General features: G+C 49.2%; 1 protein-coding gene across 1 annotated transcript in view; it reads left to right on the top strand.

Moving 5' to 3' along the window:
- col18a1a (collagen type XVIII alpha 1 chain a) overlaps positions 1-16,636 on the top strand; it is a 165,262-nt gene that overhangs the window by 110,201 nt on the left and 38,425 nt on the right. The window contains exons 4-9 of the mRNA XM_072445332.1: positions 3,813-4,064; positions 5,294-5,377; positions 6,452-6,511; positions 14,297-14,387; positions 14,868-14,921; positions 16,527-16,636. The exon at positions 16,527-16,636 is cut by the window's right edge and continues 6 nt beyond it. Of these exons, the coding sequence (XP_072301433.1) occupies positions 3,813-4,064; positions 5,294-5,377; positions 6,452-6,511; positions 14,297-14,387; positions 14,868-14,921; positions 16,527-16,636 (651 nt within the window). The remainder of the gene's footprint in view (positions 1-3,812; positions 4,065-5,293; positions 5,378-6,451; positions 6,512-14,296; positions 14,388-14,867; positions 14,922-16,526) is intronic.

Genomic DNA, 16,636 nt, shown 5'->3' with positions numbered 1-16,636 from the left:
ATGTCCCGCCGAATGTCCCGTCAAATGTCCCGTCGAATGTCCCGCCGAATGTCCCGCCGAATGTCCCGTCGAATGTCCCGCCGAATGTCCCGTTAAATGTCCCGCCGAATGTCCCGTTAAATGTCCCGCCGAATGTCCCGCCGAATGTCCCATTGAATGTCCCGTCGAATGTCTCGTCGAATGTCCCGTCGAATGTCCCGCCGAATGTCCCGTCGAATGTCCCGCCGAATGTCCCGTTAAATGTCCCGCCGAATGTCCCGCCGAATGTCCCGTAACTTAACGACCAGTTTAACAACTTTTAACTCTCTGAACACGCCTTTACACGTCTGAACACGCCTTTACACGCCTGAACACGCCTTTACACACCTGAACACGCCTTTACACGCCTGAACACGCCTTTACACACCTGAACACGCCTTTACACGCCTGAACACGCCTTTACACACCTGAACACGCCTTTACACGCCTGAACACGCCTTTACACGCCTGAACACGCCTTTACACGCCTGAACACGCCTTTACACGCCTGAACACGCCTTTACACACCTAAACACGCCTTTACACGCCTGAACACGCCTTTACACACCTGAACACGCCTTTACACGCCTGAACACGCCTTTACACACCTGAACACGCCTTTACACGCCTGAACACGCCTTTACACGCCTGAACACGCCTTTACACGCCTGAACACGCCTTTACACGCCTGAACACGCCTTTACACACCTGAACACGCCTTTACACGCCTGAACACGCCTTTACACACCTGAACACGCCTTTACACGCCTGAACACGCCTTTACACGCCTGAACACGCCTTTACACGCCTGAACACGCCTTTACACACCTAAACACGCCTTTACACGCCTGAACACGCCTTTACACGCCTAAACACGCCTTTACACGCCTGAACACGCCTTTACACGCCTGAACACGCCTTTACACGCCTGAACACGCCTTTACACACCTGAACACGCCTTTACACGCCTGAACACGCCTTTACACGCCTGAACACGCCTTTACACACCTGAACACGCCTTTACACGCCTGAACACGCCTTTACACACCTGAACACGCCTTTACACGCCTGAACACGCCTTTACACGCCTGAACACGCCTTTACACACCTGAACACGCCTTTACACACCTGAACACGCCTTTACACACCTGAACACGCCTGAACACGCCTTTACACACCTGAACACGCCTTTACACACCTGAACACGCCTTTACACGCCTGAACACGCCTTTACACGCCTGAACACGCCTTTACACACCTGAACACGCCTTTACACGCCTGAACACGCCTCTACACGCCTGAACACGCCTTTACACGCCTGAACACGCCTTTACACGCCTGAACACGCCTTTACACGCCTGAACACGCCTTTACACGCCTGAACACGCCTTTACACGCCTGAACACGCCTTTACACACCTGAACACGCCTTTACACGCCTCTACACGCCTGAACACGCCTTTACACACCTGAACATGCCTTTACACGCCTGAACACGCCTTTACACGCCTGAACACGCCTTTACACACCTGAACACGCCTTTACACGCCTGAACACGCCTTCCTGAACACGCCTTTACACGCCTGAACACGCCTTTACACGCCTGAACACGCCTTTACACGCCTGAACACGCCTTTACACGCCTGAACACGCCTTTACACGCCTGAACACGCCTTTACACACCTGAACACGCCTTTACACGCCTCTACACGCCTGAACACGCCTTTACACGCCTGAACACGCCTCTACACGCCTGAACACGCCTTTACACGCCTTTACACGCCTGAACACGCCTTTACACGCCTGAACACGCCTTTACACGCCTGAACACGCCTTTACACGCCTGAACACGCCTTTACACACCTGAACACGCCTTTACACGCCTGAACACGCCTTTACACGCCTGAACACGCCTCTACACGCCTGAACACGCCTTTACACGCCTTTACACGCCTGAACACGCCTTTACACACCTGAACACGCCTTTACACGCCTGAACACGCCTTTACACACCTGAACACGCCTTTACACACCTGAACACGCCTTTACACACCTGAACACGCCTGAACACGCCTTTACACACCTGAACACGCCTTTACACACCTGAACACGCCTTTACACGCCTGAACACGCCTTTACACGCCTGAACACGCCTTTACACACCTGAACACGCCTTTACACGCCTGAACACGCCTCTACACGCCTGAACACGCCTTTACACGCCTGAACACGCCTTTACACGCCTGAACACGCCTTTACACGCCTGAACACGCCTTTACACGCCTGAACACGCCTTTACACGCCACGCCTTTACACGCCTGAACACGCCTTTACACGCCTGAACACGCCTTTACACACCTGAACACGCCTTTACACGCCTCTACACGCCTGAACACGCCTTTACACACCTGAACACGCCTTTACACACCTGAACACGCCTTTACACGCCTGAACACGCCTTTACACGCCTGAACACGCCTTTACACGCCTGAACACGCCTTTACACGCCTGAACACGCCTTTACACGCCTGAACACGCCTCTACACGCCTGAACACGCCTTTACACGCCTGAACACGCCTTTACACGCCTGAACACGCCTTTACACGCCTGAACACGCCTTTACACGCCTGAACACGCCTTTACACACCTGAACACGCCTTTACACGCCTCTACACGCCTGAACACGCCTTTACACGCCTGAACACGCCTCTACACGCCTGAACACGCCTTTACACGCCTTTACACGCCTGAACATGCCTTTACACGCCTGAACACGCCTTTACACGCCTGAACACGCCTTTACACGCCTGAACACGCCTTTACACGCCTGAACACGCCTTTACACGCCTGAACACGCCTCTACACGCCTGAACACACAATTCATGACATATGAACGAGCTCATCAGTGACATTAAGTGACTCGGACCTTCAGCGTGTTCTCGCTGGGCGGCTTTAGCAAAAAGTACTTAAAAAATGTGCCCACGCCGATCGTTATGGAAAAGCCATGATCATGAAACATAATCTCACTCCGGCCCTCAGGAGCCACGTATTTTCGGACACTTTTACAAAATAAAGCTGTGCTTTTAACGCCGTTCGCCGTAAATGAGCGCTGCAATTTACGCCAGACTGCGCTCCTGTGGCGGAGTGTGATCATGTTGGCTTTTGGCTGCGGCACCTGAACGCACGAGCGAGCGCAGTGGCGGCGGCGGCGGCGGCGGCAGCAGCACCCTAAAATGCCCGTGGCGCGCACACGGTTCTCTTAATACCTGGCGGGATCTTTTCAGCATGGCGGGTGCCGGCGGCCACATGGCGGGTGCTGGCGGCCACATGGCGGGTGCTGGCGGCCACATGGCGGGTGCTGGCGGCCACATGGCGGGCCACCTGGCGGGTGCTGGCGGCCACATGGCGGGCCACATGGCGGGTGCTGGCGGCCACATGGCGGGCCACCTGGCGGGTGCTGGCGGCCACATGGCGGGCCACCTGGCGGGTGCCGCCAAAGCCCTCAGCGAGAACACTGAAAAGAAATGACGAGGAGCAGAAAGAAGAGCAATCTTATGACATTTGACCCTTTTGACCTTTGACTTAACACTAAAACACACTTTACGTGAAGAATAATAACAACACACAATAAACTTATCAATGTCTTCTTTTTACTTTCTTTATTCCAGTCTTGACATCTTTCTGTTCGTGTTTCTAATGTGTCTCATGTCCATTGTTTTTAACTGTGATTCTTGAGCTTTTAGCACAACGTATTTGTCAAACTCAAGACGCTAATGCTAATGCTAATGTGACAGGTGATCCTGTTCTACACGGAGCGCGGCGCCGGCGTCAGCCACGAGGCGGCCCGCTTCCCCGTCCCGTCGCTGAAGGACCAGTGGACGCGTCTGGCTCTGGCCGTGGACGGGGACACGGTGAAGTTTTACCTGAACTGTGACGCCGAGCCGCAGGTGACGAGGCTGCAGCGCTCGCCCGGCCCCGTGGAGCTGGAGCCGGGGGCCGGAGTGTTCGTGGGACAGGCCGGAGGGGCCGACGCCGACAAGTTCCTGGTCAGTCCAAAGTCACACGCTCACGTTAAGCACACGCCCGCTTTAGGGCGTGGCATCAGGTTTAAGATGGAGATCAAGGTTCAGCCAGAGGAGTTCAGCTTCTGCAGGAACTGTGTTCAGTCAGTGTTCAGTCTGTGTTCAGTCAGTGTTCAGTCTGTGTTCAGTCTGTGTTCAGTCAGTGTTCAGTCTGTGTTCAGTCAGTGTTCAGTCAGTGTTCAGTCTGTGTTCAGTCTGTGTTCAGTCTGTGTTCAGTCAGTGTTCAGTCTGTGTTCAGTCTGTGTTCAGTCAGTGTTCAGTCAGTGTTCAGTCTGTGTTCAGTCTGTGTTCAGTCTGTGTTCAGTCTGTGTTCAGTCTGTGTTCAGTCAGTGTTCAGTCTGTGTTCAGTCTGTGTTCAGTCAGTGTTCAGTCAGTGTTCAGTCTGTGTTCAGTCTGTGTTCAGTCTGTGTTCAGTCAGTGTTCAGTCTGTGTTCAGTCTGTGTTCAGTCAGTGTTCAGTCTGTGTTCAGTCTGTGTTCAGTCAGTGTTCAGTCAGTGTTCAGTCTGTGTTCAGTCTGTGTTCAGTCTGTGTTCAGTCTGTGTTCAGTCTGTGTTCAGTCAGTGTTCAGTCTGTGTTCAGTCAGTGTTCAGTCAGTGTTCAGTCAGTGTTCAGTCTGTGTTCAGTCTGTGTTCAGTCAGTGTTCAGTCTGTGTTCAGTCTGTGTTCAGTCAGTGTTCAGTCAGTGTTCAGTCTGTGTTCAGTCTGTGTTCAGTCTGTGTTCAGTCTGTGTTCAGTCTGTGTTCAGTCTGTGTTTGTGTTTCATAAATGAGCGTTTGATAAAGTCTTTAGAAATATGACGAGTTTGAAGATAAGATCAGAGAATGTGAGACTTTCAGCTCTGAACGTCTAGAGTTCACTCTGTGTGCGGCAAAAACCAAACCAGGACTAAACTAGGACTAAACCAGGACTAAACCAGGACTAAACTAGGACTAAACTAGGACTAAACCAGGACTAAACCAGGACTAAACTAGGACTAAACCAGGACTAAACTAGGTCTAAACCAGGACTAAACTAGGACTAAACCAGGACTAAACCAGGAGTAAACTAGGACTAAACCAGGTGTAAACCAGAACCAAACACAGATCACACTTATGTATTTCCAGGACATATTCATAGATCTTGGAATCATCTTTTTATTGTGCTCGTGGTAATATTTAATGTAACGTGTCTTTTCTGTGATTAAACCGTGTCCAGGGCGTGTTCAGTGAGCTGAGGATCGTGGGCGACCCCAGAGCAGCTGAGCGGCAGTGTGAGGACGACGAGGACGACTCCGACATGGTAACCACAGCGGTCTAAACCAGGTCTAAACCAGGTCCAAACCAGGTCTAAACCAGGTCTAAACCAGGTCTAAACCAGGTCCAAACCAGGTCTAAACCAGGTCTAAACCAGGTCCAAACCAGGTCTAAACCAGGTCTAAACCAGATCTAAACCAGGTCTAAACCAGATCTAAACCAGATCTAAACCAGGTCTAAACCAGATCTAAACCAGGTCTAAACCAGGTCTAAACCAGGTCTAAACCAGGTCTAAACCAGATCTAAACCAGGTCTAAACCAGATCTAAACCAGGTCTAAACCAGGTCTAAACCAGGTCTAAACCAGGTCTAAACCAGATCTAAACCAGGTCTAAACCAGATCTAAACCAGGTCTAAACCAGGTCTAAACCAGGTCTAAACCAGGTCTAAACCAGATCTAAACCAGGTCTAAACCAGGTCTAAACCAGATCTAAACCAGGTCTAAACCAGGTCTAAACCAGATCTAAACCAGGTCTAAACCAGATCTAAACCAGATCTAAACCAGGTCTAAACCAGGTCTAAACCAGGTCTAAACCAGGTCTAAACCAGGTCTAAACCAGGTCTAAACCTGGTCTAAACCTGGTCTAAACCAGGACTAAACCAGGACTAAACCAGGTGTAAACCAGGTCTAATCCAGTGGTGCTCCTCTTCTTGCGCCCCCTGCAGTTTGATATTGTCACTACAGAACAGCTGTGACAGTGGGAGGTCCGACCAGCAGGGGGCAGCACACTTGTTCCACTCCTTGTCTAAACAAACACTAACGTTTAAGTCCTTTTCACTGAGGTCAGAGGTCAAACCACAGGCGGCTCATGTCCAGGATCAAACCAACACTTAAACTAGAAAGAGTCATAAAAGTCACTTTATTTTGCTTTTCTCTGGTTTGTAAAACTACTTTGAGAAACTTGGCTTTGGATATTTGTGTTTTGAATCAACCTAAAGCCACAACGTGTAATAATTCATCCTTTAGACCCTTTAAAAAGTCTGTTTCTTCAAAACAAAGTTAACCAAAACACACCTACAACAATGAAGTGACCGATTGAACCGTGAGCTTTTCTCTGCAGGCGTCTGGAGAAGGAAGCGGCGACGATTCCCCCAGAAACCACGCAAGAACTGCACTTACAGTAAGAAACACATGTTACTTCATGCTATTATACTATTACTACTATATTATTACTACTAGTATACTATTATTACTATTATTATACTATTACTGCTACTATTATACTATTACTACTATATTATTACTACTAGTATACTATTATTACTATTATTATACTATTACTACTACTATTATACTATTACTACTATATTATTACTACTAGTATACTATTATTACTATTATTATACTATTATTACTATTATTATACTATTACTACTATATTATTACTACTAGTATACTATTATTACTATTATTATACTATTACTGCTACTATTATACTATTACTACTATATTATTACTACTAGTATACTATTATTACTATTATTATACTATTACTACTACTATTATACTATTACTACTATATTATTACTACTAGTATACTATTATTACTATTATTATACTATTATTACTATTATTATACTATTACTACTATTATTATACTATTACTACTATATTATTACTATTATACTACTATAGTATTGTTACTATACTAATACTACTATTATACTATTACCACTATTATACTACTATACTATTACACTATTATACTATGACTACAATACTATTACTATTATTATACTATTATATTATTACTACAATTATATTATTACTACAATTATACTATTACTACTATTAGTATAATTGTAGTAATAATATAATAGTACATTATACTTTTACTACTATATTAATACTATTATTATACTATTACTGCACTATTATTACTACTATTATACTATATTACTACTATTATACTACTATACTATTACTACTACTACACTATTCCACTATTACTACTACTATACTATTCCACTATCATACTATTAATACAATACTATTACTATTATTATACTATTATATTATTACTACAATTATATTATTACTACAATTATACTATTACTACTATTAGTATAATTGTAGTAATAATATAATAGTACATTATACTATTGCTACTATATTATTACTATTATCAAACTATTACTACTATATTATTACTACAATTATACTATTACTATTACACTATTACTACTTTCTAAGTCTGTTCTTTACAGACGCTTTGAGCTTTTTTCATTGAAAAGTCACTTGCAATTTGTGTTTTTTGTGCTTTACTTCATTAAAGGTGTTTTTAGTCTTTTCAGTTTTGGTTTCTCGGTGATAGACACAGTTATGACTTAAAAGTTGCATCTCAGCGTTTAACGAGCTGCTTATTTGAATGACTTAGTTTAATGACTTAGTTTAATGACTTAGTTTAATGACTTAGTTTAATGACTTAGTTTAATGACTTAGTTTAATGACTGGCGCTGAGGGGGCTCCTCTGAAAACTACTGGTGGTGCTGATAACTCAGTCTGGTGATGATCTCATGGACAGTTTTGTCAGTTACAGGTGCAAAGTGAGTGAGCTCTAAGTGTCTCGTGGTTTCAGGGTGATTTTTAGCATTGTGGGATTTATAGTATTTTTAATGCCCTGAACTTTGTCATTAAAGAATAATGTAAACTCATGACACTTGATGTGGAAATGAGTTCTAACGGCAGCTGAGCTGGAGGGTTTGTTCATCTGTTACTGTGGCAACAGGACACGCCCCTTGTTACTGCAGCTTCTAATTATTTCAGATTTTTTTTTCCCCAGTTCTACATAAAATGAGGTTGTCCATGTTCTGCTTCTCTTTGTAAATCTCTTTTTGAACCTGGAGCTTTGACTTCGACTGTGTTCTACTGTGGGTGGGGTCACTGTGCTGTGGGTGGGGTCACTGTGCTGTGGGTGGGGTCACTGTGCTGTGGATGGGGTCACTGTGCTGTGGGTGGGGTCACTGTGCTGTGGGTGGGGTCACTGTGCTGTGGGTGGGGTCACTGTGCTGTGGGTGGGGTCACTGTGCTGTGGGTGGGGTCACTGTGCTGTGGATGGGGTCACTGTGCTGTGGGCGGGGTCACTGTGCTGTGGATGGGGTCACTGTGCTGTCGGCGGGGCCTCTCAGATGCTGAGTAAGACTGAAGGTTTCAACAGCATCAAGCTCTTTAGCGTTTCTGTCACAATCATGATCCACATGAACATTGAAATCACCTGTAATGACCAAACCATCAGAGTCTGTGCGACTGAAACGTCTCAGTCAAATCATCAATAAAACTTTGGCAGTGCTGTAGAGACTTGTATAACTACTTAATATTAGGTAAAGCAGATTCTATTAGAACAAAATTTATTGGGATTTTGTCAAGAAATGTTTTTGGTCAAAAACATAAAATTAAGATTATAAGAAGAAATAAAATATTAATTAAGAGTGATTTGTTACATAAGGATGTGACATTTAGCACAACAAGTTTCAGACTAGTTTCAGTGGGACTGGGCTTTATCTTTTCACAGATAATATGAATCAAATGTCTCAGATTGGGCCTGACTCGCATGTTGTTTTCCCATCTGTGTGATGTGACACAGAAATAGCACCAGGGGGGGCTATTTTTACACAGGGCCCCGGGTTGGTTTGATTTTTAATATGACAATGAGTCCTGGCAACGCTGAGACCCAGTGCATCCTCTCTATGGGAGATACCAGGTGAAAGGGGAGGGGGGTTGATACCAGGTGAAAGGGGAGGGGGGTTGATACCAGGTGAAAGGGGAGGGGGGTTGATACCAGGTGAAAGGGGAGGGGGGGTGATACCAGGTGAAAGGGGAGGGGGGGTGATACCAGGTGAAAGGGGAGGGGGGGTGATACCAGGTGAAAGGGGAGGGGGGTTGATACCAGGTGAAAGGGGAGGGGGGGTGATACCAGGTGAAAGGGGAGGGGGGATGGTTGGTGGTGGATGTTTATTTGTGATATTTTTAGGACTTTTTGATCATGTTTTTGGAGTTGCAATGGAAGCGTGACGTTTAGTTTCCGTTCCTATGGCGACGGTGCTTGGCCGTGGTGTTGTTACTGTGTGAAGTATTTAAGGTTCTGCTGCTTCTCCATCGTCAGACTGTCAAATATCTTCATGTTTTATCTTTAGTTTTGATCCTCATAGATTATTTTAGATTCCACATCTGCGAAAGGAGGTTTTTATGGATCAGGCCAACGCCTCAGGCTGTTTAGTCCTGGTTTAGTCCTGGTTTAGTCCTGGTTTAGATCTGGTTTAGTCCTGGTTTAGTCCTGGTTTAGTCCTGGTTTAGTCCTGGTTTAGACCTGGTTTAGACCTGGTTTAGTCCTGGTTTAGTCCTGGTTTAGTCCTGGTTTAGTCCTGGTTTAGTCCTGGTTTAGTCCTGGTTTAGACCTGGTTTAGTCCTGGTTTAGACCTGGTTTAGATCTGGTTTAGACCTGGTTTAGTCCTGGTTTAGACCTGGTTTAGTCCTGGTTTAGACCTGGTTTAGATCTGGTTTAGTCCTGGTTTAGACCTGGTTTAGATCTGGTTTAACCTGGTTTGTTTTGAGTATTTCATTTTCTCGTTTGATCCTGAGTCTCATCACAGTTTAATCTGATGAAACCAGAACCAAGACTAAACCAGAACTAAATCAGGGCTAAACCAGTTCTAAACCAGGACTAAACCAGGTCTAAACCAGGACTAAACCAAGTCTAAACCAGGGCTAAACCAGGTCTAAACCAGGACTAAACCAAGTCTAAACCAGGACTAAACCCGGGCTAAACCAGGGCTAAACCAGGTCTAAACCAGGACTAAACCCGGGCTAAACCCGGGCTAAACCAGGGCTAAACCAGGTCTAAACCAGGACTAAACCAGGACTAAACCAAGACTAAACCAGGTCTAAACCAGGTCTAAACCAGGACTAAACCAAGTCTAAACCAGGTCTAAACCAGGTCTAAACCAGGTCCAAACCAGGGCTAAACCAGGACTAAACCAAGTCTAAACCAGGACTAAACCAGGTCTAAACCAGGACTAAACCAGGACTAAACCAGGTCTAAACCAGGTCTAAACCAGGACTAAACCAGGACTAAACCTTTTGTGATTTGATGTTTTCCATTTGAATGTGGGACTAATTGTCCAGACCTGGATCTGGGTGAACGATGTGAACCTGAAGCCGCTTTATAATTATTTTTAATGGTGAGATTTGGTGAGATTTGGGTGGATTTCCGATGAGTCACTCTTTGTTTGGTTTGAATTCCAAAACTGTTTTGATGTCGACGCAGTGAAATGTTCATTCTGCAGGTTTAATATTGTCCAAACTAAAGACTAAAAGTCTCATTTACTCTCTGCTTCAGTCTGACCAGCAGCACAGACGGCGTAATGCCTCATCTGTCCAGCAGGGGTCATGGGCGGTTCATCTGGACCCTCTAAGACTTCCTTTCATCTTATTGGTTGAAAGACTGATCTCGCTCCCTCGTCCCTCCCTCCTTCTCCCTCCCTCTCCAAGGGAAGGACGGAGCGAGGGACGAGGGCGAAGCGAGGGACGAGGACGGAGCGAGGGACGGGGCGAGGGACGAGGACGGAGCGAGGGACGAGGACGGAGCGAGGGACGGGGCGAGGGACGAGGACGGAGCGAGGGACGAGGACGGAGCGAGGGACGAGGGTGGAGCGAGGGACGGGGCGAAGGACGGAGCGAGGGACGAGGACGGAGCGAGGGACGGGGCGAGGGACGAGGACGGAGCGAGGGACGAGGACGGAGCGAGGGACGGGGCGAGGGACGAGGACGGAGCGAGGGACGAGGACGGAGCGAGGGACGAGGGTGGAGCGAGGGACGGGGCGAAGGACGGAGCGAGGGACGAGGACGGAGCGAGGGACGGGGCGAGGGACGAGGACGGAGCGAGGGACGAGGACGGAGCGAGGGACGAGGACGGAGCGAGGGACGAGGGTGGAGCGAGGGACGGGGCGAAGGACGGAGCGAGGGACGAGGACGGAGCGAGGGACGGGGCGAGGGACGAGGACGGAGCGAGGGACGAGGACGGAGCGAGGGACGGGGCGAGGGACGAGGACGGAGCGAGGGACGAGGACGGAGCGAGGGACGGGGCGAGGGACGAGGACGGAGCGAGGGACGAGGACGGAGCGAGGGACGAGGGCGGAGCGAGGGACGGGTCGAGGGATGAGGACGGAGTGAGGCACGAGGACGGAGCGAGGGACGGGGCGAGGGACGAGGACGAAGCGAGGGACGAGGACGGAGCGAGGGACGTGGCGAGGGACGAGGACGGAGCGAGGGACGAGGGCGGAGCGAGGGACGAGGACGGAGCGAGGGACGAGGACGGAGCGAGGGACGAGGGCGGAGCGAGGGACGGGGCGAGGGACGAGGACGGAGCGAGAGACGAGGACGGGGCGAGGGACAAGGACGGAGCGAGGGACGAGGACGGAGCGAGGCACGGGGCGAGGGACGAGGACGGAGCGAGGGACGAGGACGGAGCAAGGGACGGGGCGAGGGACGAGGACGGAGCGAGGGACGAGGGCGGAGCGAGGGACGGGGCGAGGGACGAGGACGGAGCGAGGGACGAGGACGGAGCGAGGGACGTGGACGGAGCGAGGGACGAGGACGGAGCAAGGGACGGGGCAAAGGACGGAGCGAGGGACGAGGACGGAGCGAGGGACGAGGACGGAGCGAGGGACGGGGCGAGGGACGAGGACGGAGGGAGGGACGAGAACGGAGCGAGGGACGGGGCGAGGGACGAGGACGGAGCGAGGGACGAGGACGGAGCGAGGGACGAGGACGGAGCGAGGGACGGGGCGAGGGAAGAGGACGGAGCGAGGGACGAGGACGGAGCGAGGGACGGGGCGAGGGACGAGGGCGGAGCGAGGAATGGAGCGAGGGACGAGGGCGGAACGGGGCGAGGGACGAGGACGGAGCGAGGGACGAGGACGGAGTGAGGGACGAGGACTGAGCTAGGGATGGAGCGAGGGACGAGGACGGAGTGAGGGACGAGGACTGAGCTAGGGATGGAGCGAGGGACGAGTACAGGGCGAGGGACGAGGGCGGAGCGAGGGCCAGTTGTCTTTTCAATGATCATAAGCTTGTCGTTCTCTGGAGGAAAGTAACGATGGTGAAACGTCCTTGGTCTGAGGTGCAGCTAAAGCTGTTTGAAGAGGACAAATTATAGACATTGCTCAGGCAACAAAGACAATCATGAATTCCTGACGGGGAAAAGAAACGATAACGAGGAGAAACTAATGATCTGAGAATGATGTGGATGGAGCTCCTCCCTCACACCAGAGGCTCCTCCCTCACACCAGAGGTCGTGCGGTTCAAATCCACTGGAATCTTTATGAACCTCCAGCAGATGATGGATCATCCGTCATATTTGTGGAAGTGAATCTTCACATATTTTCAGCCAAAGAGAAGGAAAACCAGATACTTCTACTCCAACTTCAGATACTTCTACTGTGACTTCAGATACTTCTACTGTGACTTCAGATACTTCTACTCCAACTTCAGATACTTCTACTCTGACTTCAGATACTTCTACTATGACTTCAGATACTTCTACTTCGACTTCAGATACTTCGACTTCAGATACTTCTACTGTGACTTCAGATACTTCTACTCCGACTTCAGATACTTCTACTCCAACTTCAGATACTTCTACTGTGACTTCAGATACTTCTACTCCGACTTCAGATACTTCTACTCCAACTTCAGATACTTCTACTGTGACTTCAGATACTTCTACTGTGACTTCAGATACTTCTACTTCGACTTCAGATACTTCTATTGTGCCTTCAGATACTTCTACTCCGTCTTCAGATACTTGTACTTCGACTTCAGATACTTCTACTCCGACTTCAGATACTTCTACTCCAACTTCAGATACTTCTACTCTGACTCAGATACTTGAGATATTTCTACCATGTGGGAGAATATTGGACCGTGTGGGGGATGATATTGGACCGTGTGGGGGATGATACTGGACCGTGTGGGGGATGATATTGGACCGTGTGGGGGATGATATTGGACCGTGTGGGGGATGATATTGGACCGTGTGGGGGATGATATTGGACCGTGTGGGGGATGATATTGGACCGTGTGGGGGATGATATTGGACCGTGTGGGGGATGATATTGGACCGTGTGGGGGATGATATTGGACCGTGTGGGGGATGATATTGGACCGTGTGGGGGATGATATTGGACCGTGTGGGGGATGATATTGGACCGTGTGGGGGATGATATTGGACCGTGTGGGGGATGATATTGGACCGTGTGGGGGATGATATTGGACCGTGTGGGGGATGATATTGGACCGTGTGGGGGATGATATTGGACCGTGTGGGGGATGATATTGGACCGTGTGGGGGATGATATTGGACCGTGTGGGGGATGATATTGGACCGTGTGGGGGATGATATTGGACCGTGTGGGGGATGATATTGGACCGTGTGGGGGATGATATTGGACCGTGTGGGGGATGATATTGGACCGTGTGGGGGATGATATTGGACCGTGTGGGGGATGGTACTGGACCGTGTGGGGGATGATATTGGACCGTGTGGGGGATGATATTGGACCGTGTGGGGGATGATATTGGACCGTGTGGGGGATGATATTGGACCGTGTGGGGGATGATATTGGACCGTGTGGGGGATGATACTGGACCGTGTGGGGGATGATATTGGACCGTGTGGGGGATGATATTGGACCGTGTGGGGGATGATATTGGACCGTGTGGGGGATGATATTGGACCGTGTGGGGGATGATATTGGACCGTGTGGGGGATGATATTGGACCGTGTGGGGGATGATATTGGACCGTGTGGGGGATGATATTGGACCGTGTGGGGGATGATATTGGACCGTGTGGGGCCGCCATAGTCTCTTTTGTTAAAGGGAAACGCTGACCTGATTCTCCGTTTCAGACGTCTCCTCCTCCTTTACGAGAACCTCCAGTGACCAGACCCAACGAGCCCGACGAGGTCGCCGACAGGCGCCACGAGACCCGGGGAATAGGTGAGTGTTTGTGTGATCACGCTGTCATTTCAAAGTTTTGTTGTGGTTGTTGTTGTTGTTGTTGTTGTTGTTGTTGTTGACGTCTTTGTCGGACAGATCAAACTCTAACTTTTACTGCTTCTTAGGTAAATTCATGTTTTCTGAGACTCTTATTTTGAAAAGCCTCAGGCAGAAGTGAAAGGCTCTGTGCTGCTGTGTCTCCATCTCTTGGCCAGAGTTGGAATCACACTCAGATTCTGTGTTTTACTCAAAGAAATGCACTTTACGTTTCATGTTATTTTGTTTGTATATTCATGTTAAGGCGCTGCAGCTGAAAGGGGTTTACTCACAGAAAAGGGACATTTAAGAAAATAATGTATTATGTATTACAAGTATTTTATGTTTTGAGATATATATATATTAGAGTTTGGATTGGAGTTCAGAGTCTTGTGCAGTTCAGTGTGAGCGTCTTTAAGGCCTGAAACACTCTGTTTGTGACAGTGATCCCTGAGAGCCGTCTGTACACAGCCCTGGAGTCTGGCCCCGGGGCCCCAGGTGAGTCTGGACCGGGTCTGGACATAGTCTGGACAGCTGCATGGCTTCACTCTGGCCAGGAGGAGGCGCTCTGCATGTTTAGTGCTCAAATGTCACACCCTTTGAAAAGTCAGAATATTTTGATTTATAAACTCATATTTAACTCACATCAGATCTAAATAATAACGATCTTTTACACAAACTAAATTACAACTTTCCAGGGTAAAAATGTCAGAAAAACACACATTTCTAACTGAAGATTGTATTTGAGTTTCACAAAAGTATCATCAGATTCAGATGATGTTTTACAGTGTTGCTGTTGTTGACAGACTTTTAAAGGGTCGGTTTAGCGCCTGATATCAAACTGTATCGATATCGAGCGCTGCTGTATCGATATCGAGGGCTGCTGTATCGTTATCGAGGGCTGCTGTATCGATATTGAGCCCTTTTGTAATATCGAGCGCAGCTGTATCGATACGTCGGTGTTGCAGTTGTTTCCATGATTGAAATATGTTTATTAAACGCATTGGCTTTTTAAAATTAATGATATGTTACATAACATTGTGCGATTTATGGAGCGTGGAGCCTCTACTCGCCCTCTGCTGTCTGTGGGTGGAACAGCCTGCTCGCCCCCTGCTGTCTGTGGGTGGAACAGCCTGCTCGCCCCCTGCTGTCTGTGGGTGGAACAGCCTGCTCGCCCTCTGCTGTCTGTGGGTGGAACAGCCTGCTCGCCCCCTGCTGTCTGTGGGTGGAACAGCCTGCTCGCCCCCTGCTGTCTGTGGGTGGAACAGCCTGCTCGCCCTCTGCTGTCAGTGGGTGGAACAGCCTGCTCGCCCTCTGCTGTCAGTGGGTGGAACAGCCTGCTCGCTCTCTGCTGTCAGTGGGTGGAACAGCCTGCTCGCCCCCTGCTGTCTGTGGGTGGAACAGCCTGCTCGCCCCCTGCTGTCTGTGGGTGGAACAGCCTGCTCGCCCCCTGCTGTCTGTGGGTGGAACAGCCTGCTCGCCCCCTGCTGTCTGTGGGTGGAACAGCCTGCTCGCCCCCTGCTGTCTGTGGGTGGAACAGCCTGCTCGCCCCCTGCTGTCTGTGGGTGGAACAGCAGCCTTGAACACGACTCCTGAGAAACCATGGCAATGTTAAATGTTTTAGTTTGTGGTCAAGAACGGACGAAAAACGTGAAAAAGAGAAAAAAGTGTCTGTTCTCTGACGATGTATTTCCACGCTCGAGCTGCAGGGGGAGCTCTACCGCCAAAGCTACAATGCGGTACTTTTTACCTTTGTACTTTGTTACTTTCCACCATCACGTTCATGTTTTCGCCCAGCAGGGGGCGCAAGAGCGAGCGAGTGGCGGCCGCACTAAAGTTTGCGTCTTTTTTCCGACGTTTTGAGCGGTTCAGACGTGCGATGCCACGTGATCTCGGTCCATCAGGGACGTTTCAGCCGCAAAAACGACTTTGACCTCGCTCAAAGTCACGTTTTCGCTCGAGTCGGTGTATTTTCTCGTAAACAAAGTCGTTGCTTTAAGCGGACAAAGCGGCTCCTCCGGGGCCGTAAATCCGCTCGCTTTCCCCTCGTTAATCGTTCGGCGTTTTGTTTTTCACGGAGGCTAATGGCTGCGATTGTTCCAGGACCCAGAGGAGAGAAGGGTGACAGAGGAGAGAAGGGCGAGCGAGGACCCCAGGGACCCAAGGGAGACGCCGGGTCGGGCAGCAGCAGCAGCCGAGGAGCGTCCGGCGGA

The sequence above is a fragment of the Eucyclogobius newberryi genome, unplaced genomic scaffold, assembly GCF_026437365.1.
Source record: "Eucyclogobius newberryi isolate DKJ021-1_F unplaced genomic scaffold, fEucNew1.0.hap1 SCAF_14, whole genome shotgun sequence".
NCBI lineage: Eukaryota > Metazoa > Chordata > Actinopteri > Gobiiformes > Gobiidae > Eucyclogobius > Eucyclogobius newberryi.
The sequence above is the reverse complement of the archived record's forward strand: the minus strand, read 5'-3'. Positions and strand labels throughout refer to the sequence as shown.